This window comes from Terrapene carolina, unplaced genomic scaffold (genome assembly GCF_002925995.2).
Source record: "Terrapene carolina triunguis isolate 2854851 unplaced genomic scaffold, T_m_triunguis-2.0 Scaffold24, whole genome shotgun sequence".
Taxonomy (NCBI): domain Eukaryota; kingdom Metazoa; phylum Chordata; order Testudines; family Emydidae; genus Terrapene; species Terrapene triunguis.
This window is the reverse complement of record NW_020664375.1, coordinates 2,561,647-2,577,514: the sequence shown is the minus strand read 5'-3', so window position 1 is coordinate 2,577,514 and position 15,868 is coordinate 2,561,647. Positions and strand designations below refer to the sequence as shown.

Genomic DNA, 15,868 nt, shown 5'->3' with positions numbered 1-15,868 from the left:
TTGCTTTCACTGTTTCTTTTCTTTTAACTGTCTCGGGACAGCAAACAGGGTGTTCTTGGTGAAGGGTCCTCAGTTCTGCAACCTACAGCAGCTGCCAAATCTGATTTTCAGAATACCATGTGGGATGACTGTATGAAGTTCATCTTACTTAATGTTAATAAGTTTTATAACTGCACATGTGTCTAAGAGCTTTTTTAATAAACTTTTTTTTATAACAACAATAATATTTTCCCTAGGGAAAAAAATCTCAGAACTCCCTGATAAATGCTTTAGCTTCCTTCTGAAAACTACCTTTTCAAACTCTGGCTAAAAAATACCTGTTAAGCAATTTAGAATATGCTTCTGGATAGGGTTTTGTATAATTCCAAAAGGTTTATGGAACAGAATGTACCAGCCATTAGCTTTTTTAAATTTGAAGCTCACTAGATACCCAACACCTTACTACTTTATAATGCCTCCTAAGTGAAATGGTACAGCAAGAAATAGCTTTTAGGCTCCCCCATCAAGAAGGATCATCTTCAGTGCACGGTTTATAAAGAAAGATCAAGGCTCTGACTGAGGACTAGTAAGGTGGTTGTCTTTTCTCCTTTTATAACTGGAGGAGCTCAACTGTGCCCAGTTTTAGAGGAAGGAGGCTCTATTACATTCCTTCTGAAACTGCTCGCATGACTGTTACAGGAAACGATTTTGACCATCCTGTGGAGTGGGCAATAAATGGCGCTTTAAATGGCCATTTCCCTGGACTAACAGCAAAGCACCTGATAATGCGGGGTGGGGCTGTCACCTTAATAGCGACCCCACGTCTCTCTGAACCGCCTTTGCCTTGCCGCCTGGCAGCGGTCCCGGCTAGAGAGAGATTAGGGAGGGTTTCCTCTTTCCCCCTCAGCTTGTCCCCTCGGGCCGCTGCTGCACAGTTCGTCTGGCCGGCTTCCCTGCCCTGCCAGCTTGCTGGTGGCGCCTGTCAAACCCCAGCCGCTCTCAGCACCGCTGCGCTGCCCGTGACGCTGACCGCACGCGGCCGCTGGCCTCCGACAATCGCCTTCGCCCTGGGGCGAGGCAGGGAGCGGGGCGCAGCCTCACGACTCCCCTCCCCCTGCTTCTCAGTGGGCCACACACAGCGCGTGCCTCGGAACCCGGGCAGGGAACGACCCCGCCCCTCCGGAGCTTCATGTGGGAGCCTGCTCCCTCCGCCCGGCCCTCCACTTCCCATGACGTTATGTGGGACCGCGGCGCGCCTGCGCACAGGGGCCAATCCCTGTCTCCCGGAGGAGTAGTGGGCGTGGCTCTGCGCGCGGTTGTGGCGAGGGTGGGGGGCGCGAGGAGCCCGCGTGCGTGCTTGGTGGGGGGCGCGCGCCTGCTCGCTTGCGTGACGGGCTGGGAAAGTGTCGGTGGTGGTGCACGCGCCCGCCCGCCCGCCGGTAAAGCGCTTATCGCCGCCGTTACCCCCGGAGTGCGGGTCGGGGTCGCGCCTGCCTCCCCCCGCGCGCGTGCACCGCGGGGAACGAGGCGGCGCTGCCTCCTGCCGCTACACCGGCCCCTGCATGGTGCCCGCTCTGCCCCGCTAGCCGGAGCCGCGGCCGGCGGCCGGAGGGAGGGAGCGAGGCGGGCGGGGTCGCGGAGCCCGAAGCCAGCGTGAGCCGCGCGGGGCGGCCGCGGCCCGCAGGAGCAGCGGGGATTCCCGGCGTGGCCGCGGGAGCCCCCGGGCGGCGGCGGCTGAGGAGGCTGGGATTGAAGGTGGTGCCCGGCGGGGAGCGCGGAGGGGATCGTGCCCGCGGGCCCCCCTCCCCCGGGCCGCCTCTCCGGCGGGTCCCCCCCTGCCTGGACCATGGCCGACGACGACGTGCTGTTCGAGGACGTGTACGAGCTGTGCGAGGTGATCGGCAAGTAAGTTCCGCGGGGGGGCGGCGGCGGCAGCGAGCGGCCCGGCCCCTGCGCGCGGGGAGAGGGATGCTCCGCTCGGCGCCCACCTGAGCCGCCGTGCCCGTGTGTCACCCGCGCCCTCCGCTGCGTGCGGCGGCCGCGGTGACTCCACGGCGGCGCCCGCCTCCCGGAGCATGGGCGCGGAGGGGAAAAGCTACCCGGTATCTCCTCCGGCCGCCGTGGTCCGCCAGCCCCCCTGCACCCAGCCCGGCTGCAACAGCCGCCGCCGCCGCTTTCCCCAGCCCGGGTCCGTGGCTGCCGGCTGGCCAGGGGCAGGGAAAGGCTCCTCTGTAGAGCCACCTCTCTGTGGGGGTATCTGCGCGTTGGGTCGCCAGGTGCCTTCCCGTGTTTTGCTGCATAGTAACTAGCTCGTTAGTGGCAATGCCGGTGATACTCCGTCTCAGGTAATGCTCAGTTCCCGTGTGAATCCCTGGCGTTGCCCACCATCCGCTCGGAATAACCACGCAGGAGGAGCACTTGGCCTTTTTGAGGCTTATTATGCAACTGCTGTTACACCGATGTTCAAGGCTTGCATCACACCCAAGTTGGGATAGCTGTTAACGTGGCACCGCTGTTTTGGCTCACCAGTGTGGTAGGGTGTATGAAACTGACAGTCTGTCTCCCCCACCTTTTTTATCTGTGTTGTGTAATTATGCTAGGAAAAATGCAGAGAATCAGTCTGATCAGTACGTTGATGGAAAATTGAAGCTGAAGTTCCCCCTCTTCTGTGACTGTCCAGTATTGAAACCCATTTTATCAGCCTTCTCTCACATTTCATATCTTCAGGGCTTAGATGTTTTGGCTACAAAATGGATATGAAAGGGAGATGCACCATATTTGAAGAGACTTATAACTTCCTCATTTTATGCATATTTCTCATTCAAAAATTGATGTTGTAGGTGTTTCAGCAGTGAAACTGTTTTTCAGTTTGTTGCTGACAGTGGCTTGTGGAAGCCTGGTGTAAGGATGACTAGTTACAATATTCTCTTGATTTTAAGCAGAGTGGAATTTTATTTTGCACAACATGACTGTTAGCTTAAATATCAGTAATTGTTTGACTTGAAAACCAGGGCTAAAATAGTCATCTTTCTTCAATGACTGTGTTTCCTCAGAATTACACCAACATGTCATTCTTAAGATCAGATTGCTTTGTTCTTAATTAAATACAAATATTGGGGCACTTTTCATTTTATTGTTTATCATAGGGCACAACTGTCTTAACACCTATTGCTTTTATAAAACACCTTGTCAGCTATAAAGCTTTAAAGAGTCTTGTTGGTTAGCACAAGAAATGGTTTAACTGATGTTACTTAATGCTTAATGCTTGTCAAATGGAGAAAAGCTTCTGTGGTTAAGAAATTAGACAAAACTGGCACTACCAGTTGGAAGAACAATTTCTGATGTTTGTGTGATTTCTTCAGGTGATAGTATTGTGTGTGAATTATAGTGCCTAGTGTATTTTACTCAGATGTGGTTATGGTTAGTAAAAAGGGCATAATGTATGTGCCTATGTTTATGAACAGCTTTCAAAAGAGGTTGCACGAAGGGGGTCGTTGTAAATATTTTGAAGTATAAGATGACTCTTATTTTGTGTGCAAATGCTTCTGAAAAGATAGCACAATAAGCTGTAAATTATTTATAGAACTTTAAAGTGAATCCTTCAGTTTTCTGAATCACGTGGTCTGTTAAACTGTTCTTTGTGATGTAAATAGGTTAACCGTGTCAGAGTAGTGTTAAGGTGACACAGCACTGTAGCAAGAATTAGGTTGGGTGTTGGGTCTTCCTGCTGCCAGCGCTGCTAACTAGTTATGCTTGCTTAGGCTGTATCTAAACTGCCACTTTCAGTGCTAAAACTTTAGTTGTTCAGGGGTGTGAAAAAACAACCCCTGAATGACAAAAGTTTTAGCGCTGAAAAGCGCCAGTATAAACAGTGCTTTATCGCTGGATAAAGCTACCACCCCTTGTTTGGGGGAGTTATTTTTGATCTCCGGGAGAGCTCTCCGCCGGCAATAAAGCGTGGCTACGCTGCCCTCGTCACAGCGTTCCCGCACTGTAACATGAGCAGTGTAGACATACCCTACACAGTGTAGACGTGTTGGGGGGATAGCTCAGTGGTTTAAACATTTGGCCTGCTAAACCCAGGGTTGTGAATTCAATCCTTAAGGGGGCCACTTAGGGATCTGGGGCAAAATCAGTACACCTCTACCCCAATATAATGCTGTCTTCTGGAGCCAAAATATTTTACTGCGTTATAGGTGAAACCGCATTCTATCGAACTTGCTTTGATCCGCCGGAGTGCACAGCCCCTGGAGCACTGCTTTACCGCGTTATATCCGAATTCTGTGTTATACCGGGTTGCGTTATATCGGGGTAGAGGTGTACTTGGTCCTACTAGTGAAGGCAGGGGGGCTGGACTCAATGACCTTTCGGGGTCCCTTCCAGTTCTATGAGATAGGTATACCCTTAGTTGCCTTCTTTTGTAGAGGTCAGAAAGATGTCATTCCTCTTAAAGACCATTTTAATGAATAGCTCCATTATTTGTATAATTGGTATTATTGTCACTTGAATAGTATCCCAAAGATATCTGTTGGGGGCTATAGTTGGAGTTCTTACTTTGTACCACCTCAGATCTATGAAGCTTATTCATCTTTGAGCCATCCGAGGAAGGCTAGTGTAAAACTTATTTGTATTGCTGCATATGCATCTTGCTAAACATCTCTCAGTAAAACATCAACTAAGTGTCTGCATGTTCCTGTGACTTATTACTGATTGATACAGTAATTTAGCTCTTGCAAAACAGCACACCTGGCCTTGATTTGCATTTTAGACACATGAAATATTTAAATTGTGTATAATTTCTTTTTCCAAATAGATGGATGCCACTGCCATCTTAAACAGTCTCCCTGAAAACATGTCTTTTTATGGAAAGGAGAATGTTAGTGTTTTACACATCTTCAGGGGTTGAACAAATCTTAGAAGTATATCCTTATATTTCTGTTCTGTTGATCTGCACACCTAGCCTAATTGAGATTTAATCTCCCAGCTAACACACACAAATGCAGTTTGCTGTTAGACTTCTTTTAAATTCTGGGTTAACAATTTTAATGAACAAGTACTTTTAGTTGCTTTTAGCCTATTGGAATATGTTGCATTGTAATTTCATGCTAAATAATTGGTTGAAATTAAGGTTGTGATAATAAACAACCAGAGAACAGTTTACGTAGTGTTTCCCATGCTTTAATTCTGTTAGTAGACATTGTTCATGGTGGATGGCTGTTGGAGGAAAGGAGTGTAAGGGAAGTGGAGGAATAGATACATTCATAAAAGTGTATCTTCCAGAAAACAGTTGAGGGGAGATTTTCACTTGTATACACCATATAATGTACTACTTTATCCCTAAAAATAAAACAAGTATTACATAGACTCTCAGAACCATGAAACTTTTATACTGTACCTTGTTTAAACTTTGTTGCCTTTAACTTAAAATTCAGTGGTGTCCATTAGGATACTAGCATTGGTCATTTTACTGTGCCAGTCCTAGGTTAAGTCTTGGATTGTTGACAAACTTACACGCATCCAGATATACTCTGATTAGGGCTTGGTTTAGGGTAAAGAATTAGGAAGTTTCCATATGAGCCTTCACAAATGTGTTAATCTACCTCAAGTTAACTGGCAGTGAGATGAGTTATAGACAAATCTTTAAGACTTTCTATGTAAAGCTTTACTTGGAAGCAACTCTCCTTTGCTGTTGAGAGGGATATATGCTAAAATATTTAAGTGTTTTCATTCTAATAGCTAGGCAGTGAATTAGATTCATAATTCATAGATAATCACACTAAGTGCATTTTTTTTTTTTTTACTTAAAACCTTAATTCTGACCACAGCATATAGTAGTCTGTATGAAACTTAAAGTGGGTGAAGAGGTTTACCACATGAGGTGTTGCCATGAAAATCATTGAGCTCATTCTGTACTATATGCAGCAGTTTTCCTTAGGCTGAAAATAATGCCTAGTTTCCTTTTAATGCAGAAGAGGGACCATGGGTACCGAACATACAAGACCAAAACATGTATTTTTATGTTCAGTATAGTTTTGTTTTCAATCCTTGCTGTGTAAGGATTTTGTTTCAGCTTTGATTTTCTGAGCCTTTAAGATTCACATTGATTTATGGCACTCATCTAATGCTAATATGGAGACTGTCTCTGATGTTCCCAACAACATAGACTACAGGTTGCTTTCATTGCAGTTACTTACACTGCTATCTGTCAGAATGTCTTAATTGTAAATATTGCAGTCTAATGCCTTACACTGCAGTAAATTCATGTTGAAATTGACATTGTCAAGATTAAAATTGTATTTTAAAGAAGTCCTCGTGTTATTAATGGCATTAACTATTCAGATCTAAGAATCTTTAAATAATGCAGTTTAACCCCTGTTTTCAATTTCACATTTGTTTTTACTTGCACAAGGTTGGGAATACTACTGGCTCTCAATATGCTTTCTGCTACATAGGCTAGGTCTACACTACGCGGGGGGGTGGGGGGTCGACCTAAGATACGCAACTTCAGCTACGTGAATAACGTAGCTGAAGTTGCGTATTTTAGGTCGACTTACCTGGCTGTGAGGACGGCGGCGAGTCGACCGCTGCCACGCCGCCGTCTACTCCGCTTCCTCCTCTTGCCGTGGTGGATTTCCGGAGTCGACGGCAGAGCCATTGGGGATCAATTTTATTGCGTCTTCACTAGACGCGATAAGTCGATCCCCAATAGATCGATCACTACCCGCCAGATCGGCGGGTAGTGAAGACGTGCCCATGTACTAGTTTACTTTACCATCCTTTTGTGTGTGAAATGTGAAAGAAAACAATAAACTGTAATGACACTTTTTAACAAACAATAAACAAAGATATTCAACAACTCCCCTCCCCCCAAAGAAATTTCAGGTGTGAAAAAAGCAATTAGCATTTGCATCTTTCTGTCTAAAATACCACTGTGCTAATTCTGAGAACTATGGGGCTATTTAATGATACTGACTGGCACTGATATGGAAGGGTTGGGAAAAGAAGGCTCGGATGTATGCTACCTTTATACTAGCTCTGAGCAATGGCAAGATAGTTGATGTTTTGGCACTGGTACCAAGTACCATCCCTTGTGGGCTGATATCAGGTAAAGCATTTACAGTGATCTCTTTAAGTCCTTTCACAGTGGATGCCATCTCAGATCTGGTAAAATCTAGGTCCCAGTCTGTTTTTGAGGCATTGGATAAGGAGGTTGGGATTTTTGTAGGGGGTGTGGGTGGCTTCATCACTCTCTCACTTTGTCTTGTAATAGTTTGGAGAAAAGAGTTCTGCCATGATTGTAAGATTTTTATATTATTTCTGTACTTTTGTTTCTGCAAAGTGTTACCTATCTTGTGCAACAGAGAAGATGTTTAAGATGAATGGGTGAACTGTTTTTAATGAATAGTTGGTTTAAGCATGAGGTCATAATAGCATATTTTCCTTCAACAGAATCCAATTAGCTGAAGATGCCATTTGGCAGATACAAGCATTCAATTAAGTTGTCGTAATGGTGGTTTTAATTTAAAACTTCACAGTAAACCTTTTTCTACTTAGTTTGACTTTCTTACACCTTGCAATTCAAATCTATATTTCCATTATAATTGGAGAATGTTTAGTTAGAATATATGGTGTTTTTAACACTGTTTGAGAAAAGACAAAGAGAAGGTTAAGGAATGACTTGATTAGTCTAAGTATTTACATGGAGAATGATTATTTGATGATGGGCTCTTTAGTCTAGCAGAGAAAAGTATAAGAGGATCCAATGGCTAGAAGCTGAAGTTAGACAAATTCAGAAAACAATTTATGCCTTATTTCCCATCTTGGTGGATTCTCTATCATTGGCAATTCTTCACTCAAAATTAGATGTTTTTAAAAAGGAATGCTATAGGATTTGTGTTGGGGAAGTTCTATGGCCTGGTTTATGCAGGAGGTCAGACTAGATCAGGGATCGGCAACCCGGCCGGGCCGGTTTGTTTACCTGCCGCTTCCGCAGGTTCGGCCGATCGTGGCTCCCACTGGCCGTGGTTCACCGCTCCAGGCCAATGAGGGCGGCGGGAAGCGGCGGCCAGCACATCCGTCGGCCTGTGCCGCTTTCCTGCCACCCCCATTGGCCAGTGGGAGCCGCGATCGGCCGAACCTGCGGACACAGCAGGCAAACAAACCGTCCCGGCCCGCCAGGGTGCTTACCCTAGTGGGCCGCATGCCAAAGGTTGCCGATCCCTGGACAAGATGATCAGAAGTTCCTTCTGGCCTTGGAACCTAGGAATCTACATATTTGAAATGTTACTTATTAGTCAGTATCTCTTCTCAGTCATCAGGCTCCTTTCAATGCATTTTTGACAAGATACTGCATTCTGACTTAAATCCTTATAAAGCATTCCTTTTTCAGACTTTCTTCTTGTTACAGCAAAAGACAAGATGGTATTATAAAGAAGGTGCATTGCATTTTGTCCTTAAACAAAAGCCCCAGAAGTTGTTGATGACTTTTATAGTCCTGTAATATTTCATGTAGATATCAAGGTACAAGTTAAAAGTAATAAAGCCATATTCATCCTAATATGGTGTTAGCAAAGGTCAGTTCTTAATATCCAGTAAGCATGTCAAGTGTAAATTTTGCTCGAAAAATATTTCCTTTTTAATGTCCTTCATTTAACAACTTACATATATATTCAAGCATTACAATTTGTATCTCTGCTACTGATTGATTATTCTCAAACGGTTTAAAGTTGTAGTATGTACATTGTACGTGTAGGTAACTGTTAATCCAATTAAGATTACAACTCAGTTTCCATTTTAAGATGAATTTTGGTACCCTATCTAAAATCCACAAACTGATATTATCCTCAAAGATTGGCTAGGATTGTGATGAAAGTAGGTATTTTGTGCCAAATGTTCAATTCATTTATAGAATTTTCTTAGTCTTGACACTAAAAATAGAGGTAATCGCCAGAGTTAGTGGTCTAACATTGTCAATTTGTAGCAAAAACCTCTCCTCTCTTCCCCACTCAGCTACATGAGTTATTGTACAAGGTCAAAGATTAGTTGATTTGATTTTTAGAACAGTAACATGAAAATGGCTTGTAGACCCTGAAGGCATTAAGTTAAGACATCAGAAAATTGTTGGAAACCTACTTTATTTTTATTTATTTTAAATTGTATCTTTCCTTGCAAATATAAATGTCCACCTGTGAACAGATCCCAAAGGAAGCTTGTCACTCAGGAAAGGGAATGGAACTTCCAGAAAATCTTAATGTAAACTTAAAATTTATCGGTAAATCATGTCACGCTTTCAAGAGTGACAGTCATCAAAGTTAAAATTCTTCTAAAACTCTTTTGCAAGTTTGAGAATGGATTATGATGACGCTTTTGGATTTATTCACATGACAGAAAGGAATGCTTCCCTGCTCTGAAACTCAAATTCAAAATATTTTGTTGGTGATATAACTATAAAAGTGTAACACGTGTGTGTGTGAGAGAGAAACAAAGCCAAAACTCCACCCAAACTAGAACTTTTGCCCAGAGCTTGGTGTAATTCAGGAAGTTATAATGACCAGATAAGACTTTCATGTTGGGATCCCCTGTTTCAGTTTGCCATTATTGTCTGTTTTTTATTCAGTAGTAGATTATGATGTAGCATGGTTCTCTTTCTCTTTTTCCCAGGCTTGAGATTTCCATTTGATAGTGACAAGATTTTCACTATTTTGTATTGTGGGCACCTGGAATAGAAAGTCTCTCTCTCCTGTGGGTTGGTTGTGTAGTTGTTTCTCTGGATTTGAACTTTGCTCTGCTGCTTCACAAAGTCCTCTGTTAATCTTGATATACCTTCCTGCATAACTCCTAGTGTGCATTTCCTGTGGACTGTAAAGGTGGTTTACAGGAGAGGTTGGTTGGGGTGAATCTGAGGGCAGAGGAGAAAGGAAGTCTGGGAGTGGTGGTAGACATTTTACCTCACCTGCAAATAGTGTGACCAGATAGCAAGTATGAAAAATCGGGACAGAGTGTGGGGGGTAATAGGCACCTATATAAGAAAAATCCCCAAATATCGGGACTATCCCTATAAAATCAGGACATCTGGTCCTACCTGCAAACCTTCAGAATTACTGTCCTAAGACTAACATGGCTACCACTCTGAAACCTATCCTAAGAGGTTCAGCGGGGCCTTGCCCTCCAAGCCTTAAGCTCGTGTGGAGACCCTTGCAGCGTTCATTAGGAACCACATGAGATTCGAAAAATCATCGAGTCTAAATAGTGTTGTTGCCAGCCTGGAAAGATTTAGTCTTAATGCGAGGAGGAGTTGGCTGTCTCCAAAGGTCATCCACCATTCATTGCTTCCCCCTTCTCCCCCTGTAGACCTCATCCTTCCCAGGAAGAGCTCCCCATTTTTACACGTATCCTAAGGCCTGCAACAGTGGGGTTCCACTCCTGTGATTCTTGAAAGCCTACAAGAAAGAGGAGATGCCATGTTAGGATTAGTTTAAAATAGGAAAGGCAGAAAAATCTAAGGTTCACTCAATTCCACATAAGAATTTAAGGGAAAATCCTTACTGGATATTGTAGTTAGCTGAATTTATTTGCTTTATTTTTTCCTCAGTGTTAAGGTTAATTTTACATCTTAAAATACAGAAGTTCAGTTGAAATAGCCAAGCTATACTCAGTCTTCTTGTATACCCTGAGAACATCAGAAACTCAAATTTTTATCATGTTTGATTTTGCTAGTGACCACAAAAAATGGAATCTTCCCCATAACCATACAGTAAGATTCTAGAAAGTTAAACCTTAACTCTGAATCTCCTGCTTTTCAACTCTACGTATATTTTACCACCTGCAACTTTCCTGTAGAATTTTATCTTTAAGTTATTACTGATATATAGTTTTACTTTAACAAACATTTTCTCAGAGAGAATCTGTTGGTGGCAGAGCATGCAGGTCAATGTTAAGAAAACTGTTTTATAACAGTGAAAAGTGGATTTTAACACACCACACTACCTTAAATACAGTACTAAGATTTCTCCCATTAGATAAGTGACATTTTACTATGTTGATAGTGTGATATTAGTTTAGTAATAAAAATGTATATCTTGTGATGTATTTATATTAAGGTCGTATAATAAGTACAGCTTTCCTTTTTGGAGGTCAGGGGGCTTCAACAGTCTAGAAACTAGGTTGTTCCTCCTTTGCTGAGTAGGCAGTTCTGTCAGTCAGCTATAAGATTTTGTTGCCTTTTTTCATCAGGTAACCTGTCTTCATTGATTAGTCTCTTGTAGGGCATGTTTGCAGTGCAGTTAGCCTGGGTTAACTCTGTGGTGGGGTCAGATGCATCATATAACCTCTCAGTTGATTCAGGACAGTAGCTATTTGCTAGAAAAGAGAATTTGAAAGGCATTCCTTATGTGCAGCATGAATGGGATAGGCTGTTTGTGCTCCTCATGCCACAAGATCTCTCTTGTTCCCCTTCCAGGGAGTGGAAGTATTTGGCAAGTTGGCCACCGTTACGTACTGGCTAGTGCTCAGTCCTGCTGGGAAACCATCCCTCTCCTGGGCTGGGGTCCTGCAGCTCTTAAACTTCGTACTTGTCTATACAGTAAAATATATTGGTATACCTGGTAAGCACTATACTTGGTGCAGTTAAATGCATATAGTAATACCATTATAACTATAATGGTTTAAATTCACACCATATCTTAAACTGGTATAACTTGTGTAGACATGCCCTAAGAAATAAAGGCAGAAGGGGACCTCTGTTTTCTCATTTAGCCTTCAGGCCAAGTTCGTATGTCCTCAGATGAGAGAGATGTCCTTACTAAGCAGTTATGGTATGCTGTTGCTGTAAGATACCTATATATCACTAATAGCTGTTTCTAAAGTGATATAATTAAAGCAGTACAACCAGTGTGGACACAGTGATTGCTGGTATAAAGGAGCCTTTGATCAGTACAACTTATTCTTGTAAGTGAAGAGGAATAAGTGATAGTGGCATAAGGCACCTTTATACATCTCTACCCCGATAACGCTGTCCTCGGGAGCCAAAAAAATCTTACTGCGTTATAGGTGAAACTGCGTTATATCAAACTTGCTTTGATCCGCTGGAGCGCGAAGCCCCCCCCCCCCTCCAGAGCGCTGCTTTACTGCTTTATATCCGAATTCGTGTTTATCGGGTCGCATTATATCGGGGTAGAGGTGTACTGGTATAATTTTGTCCACACTAGGGATTGCACTGGTATAACTAGTTTGGTACTATATGGAGACTGGACCTTAGGATCTATGTGATTTGGGAAGAGCTGGTAGTGACCCCCTAATTTAGGTTGTTTAACGCTTTCTATTAAAAGGGTTCCTGTGACCTTTTCTTTGAGAGGCATTAACATCTCCATTATTTGCAGCAAACCTTTATATTAGCAACAAGGAACCCTTTCAACTATAGAAGTGCCTTATTTGTCCCAGGAAATTCCATTTAGATTAATCTGAATCGAAATCCTTCCTGTGCTGTTGGACATCACTTAAGGCATGAATAAGGCTTTGCCATCCCTCTCTGTCCTAGGCTGCCCTTTACATGTCCTTTATGTTGTTAAACCCCATAAGTTTTCTCTTGTAGTGTTCAACAGAGGAATTCTACTGGTGTGTCCCATTTGCATGATCCTCCAGCTGCCCAGTGCATGCTTGCCATGGCAGACTCCATAGCATAGCTAATTGGTTGTTGAACGCTTTGCTGAATCTTAGCATTTGTTATAAATTCATTCTGTTTAACACGTAATATTTTTCTAAGGCATTTGGATTAAGAAAGTTTTATGAGGCTTGTCTACATGGGAAAGTTATACTAGAGTAAGAGTATCCACATCGGAAGCTAAGAGTAAAACTATAGCAGTTTTAATTATAGCAGTAGAAGATGTAATTTTTCCAATTTAACTTATGTCACTTTGGAAGTGGGGTAAGCTAAACTGAAAAAAAGCTGCTTTTATTCCAGAGTAAGTGTGTCCACACGTGGAGTTATACCATTATAACTAACTATTGCCGTATCATTAAACTGCTATAAACTGTTAAAGTGGTTTATAACTGGAAGAAGTTCCCACGTAGACAGGTTCAAAGTGTTAAAAATCATCATTGCCCTTCTTTCACTTGTGTTCCTCAGGAAAATTTTGGCAGTCTGCCCAACAACAAACATGCATAAAGATTTCCAAGGCCAGGCCCATGACACTGCCCAAAGCACCAGCAGACATTGTGCAGGGAATGCCTGAAAGATGCCAGAATACCTGTAGCTGGGTATTGAGGAGAGCCAGTCTGGGATTCCACCAACAACCCCTTCCCTCACCCTGACCTAGCATGTGACTCCACTATTCCACCTTCCCATGGGCCTGACATAGGACAGGAGCTCCCCTAACCTCCAGTGGGGTGGGAGGGAGAGTCAAGCCAGGCACCTGTAACCTGTATTCCCTCTAAGGTGTGCACCTGTGTGGTTGGACAGGAGGCCATCAAGGGCCACGCATGAGCCATGCAGGTGCTCACACAGGTGAGCGTGGAGGATGTGTAGGGAGGGTGGGTGAAGTGGGGGGGAGGGGTGATGGAGGTGTGCAGGGCTATGGGAGGGGAGGTAGAGATTCCTCTCCTCCAGCCCAGGTCTGTGGTGGGGAGAAAGGGCTCCCTCAGCAGCACTGTACACAATTTATTAAACATTGCAGTTTATATTAAGATCTTATCTTGGAGCTTATATTATTTATCAGCTTTGAAAACTGCTGCTGCTCCCACAACCGGACAATAGAAAATGACACATTATTTTTCTTACTCTAGTACAGGGGTCGGCAACCTTTCAGAAGTGGTGTGCCAAGTCTTCATTTATTCACTCTAATTTAAGGTTTCGCGTGCCAGTAATACATTTTAACGTTTTTGGAAGGTCTCTTTCTATAAGTCTGTAATATATAACTAAACTATTGTTGTATGTAAAGTAAATAAGGTTTTTGAAATGTTTAAGAAGCTTCATTTAAAATTAAATTAAAATGCAGAGCCCCCCAGACTGGTGGCCAGGACCCAGGCAGTGTGAGTGCCACTGAAAATCAGCTCGCGTGCTGCCTTTGGCACGCGTGCCATAGGTTGCCTACCCCTGCTCTAGTACAATTGAGTTGAAATGTAAAATAACTTTTAAAAATAGCTAACACATTTAAAGAAATACATTGTTTCTTTGATTGAGAGAAATTACCTGACCTCCATGCTCTTACCCTGTGCACTTGGGGACCAGACTAGTTTGTCATAAAGCTACTTTTAGAGAGAGCATAGTATTGGTACACTTTTTTTCCTTTTGTAGAAAGGAACTGATAATTATTACCTGCTTCAAAATAGTTTGTGTGGCTAAATTAATTCAAATGTATAAATTTATCTGATGGCCTCAGAAGGAAGAGGTGCAAATTATTAGTAGTTTTAGTACTCCTCTTCCATTAACTATTTTCTCTGAGTGTGTGTATGTATGTATGTATGTATATGTATATGTATTTTATTTATATATATATATATATATATATATAGTAGACTGGATGGTTCAGGAAACTAATGGGATATGAAATCTTTTGTTAATGAGAATCCAAAGCAATAAACCAATATTAATATATTACAATAATATTAAAATAAAGCTATTTTATTATGTATTGTTTGTGTTTATACTTCTTCCTTCCCTTTTCGTTCACTCCTTTTTTCCCTTCAGTTGACTGTTTATTTTGGTGTATCATATCCTCCTCCTTTTTCTTGTTTTCCCACTCATTGCTTCCTCAAACTCTCATCCGTTCACACTCACTCTCCCCCCCCCCCCCCCCCCCCCCCCCCCGCCCACTAAACGCCCCCCTTCCCCCCCCTTGGGGGGGTATCTTTCTGATGCTGAAACAGGGTATTTCTTGTCTCTATGAGAAAAGGGGCTGCTGTATGGAGAGATACCTATCTCATAGAACTGGAAGGGACCCCGAAAGGTCATCAAGTCCAGCCCCCTGCCTTTACTACCAGGACCAAGTACTGATTTTGCCCCAGATCCCTAAGTGGCTCCCTCAAGGATTGAACTCTGGGTTTAGCAGGCCAGTGCTCAAACCACTGAGCTATCTCCCCACCCCCCCCAAAGAAAGGTCATTTTCTTTTCTCCTTGAGGAGAGAGGCATTGAGTTAGATCTTTAGGCTTAGGGCACTGATCTGCACTCAGTTAACTGTGCTTAATTTAGTCTTAGACCAGGCAGTGAGCTGAGTTGCAATCAGCTACTCATCATGGGTTCTGATGGAGATGGGACAAAGAGGAGGGAGCTACAGTTGGAAGCAGGGGAAAGGGAGGAGCAGGACTGGTTAGTAGTTGCTCTGAGGACAGGAACAGGGAGGAGAGGGCACTAGAATCCTGAGAAGAGCAGAGGGAGGGAGCTGCAGAAAGGAAAGTAATTGTTTATATTTGTCTCCCACCTGCTATAGGTAGCAGCAAGGTCTCTCCATAGAGCATTGCTTGCTCAGGTGACAGGGTATTCTTATTCATATAAACGTAATCTTTTTATGAATGCTTATAAACTCTTGTGTACAGTTCTATCTATTGGCAGTGAGTTCCACAAGTTAATTATTCACGATGTTAAAAAATGTTTCCTTTTATCAGTTTTAGATGTGTTGCTTTTCATTTTTATTGAATGCCACCTTGTTGTTGTATTGAGAGGGTAAACAGGAGCTCCCAATTTACCTTCTCTATCCCAATCATTACTTTATGCAACTCTTTTATATCCTTTCTTATCTATGCACTCTCTAATCTAAATAATACTAATCTTTCCTCATATGGAAGTTTTCCCATGACTTTCCCACATAATCCACTGAAGTCACAATGGCTCCCAGATCTCAGCATTACCTTGATATTGGTGCTGCACACAAGATTCATTCCACAGATGTATGGAAA

The 15,868-nt window shown here is 43.1% G+C and overlaps 1 protein-coding gene across 5 annotated transcripts in view; it reads left to right on the top strand.

The window, feature by feature from the left end:
- The first annotated feature begins 1,558 nt into the window (after positions 1-1,558).
- Positions 1,559-15,868, top strand: part of LOC112116985 (peripheral plasma membrane protein CASK) — a 408,250-nt gene continuing 393,940 nt past the window's right edge. For 3 of the 5 annotated variants that reach the window (XM_024214779.3, XM_024214778.3, XM_024214777.3), the window contains exon 1: positions 1,559-1,884. In XM_024214779.3, coding sequence (XP_024070547.1) covers positions 1,826-1,884 — 59 coding nt within the window. In that variant the 5' untranslated portion in view covers positions 1,559-1,825. The remainder of the gene's footprint in view (positions 1,885-15,868) is intronic. The other 2 variants (XM_024214780.3, XM_024214781.1) reach the window with 2 other exon arrangements.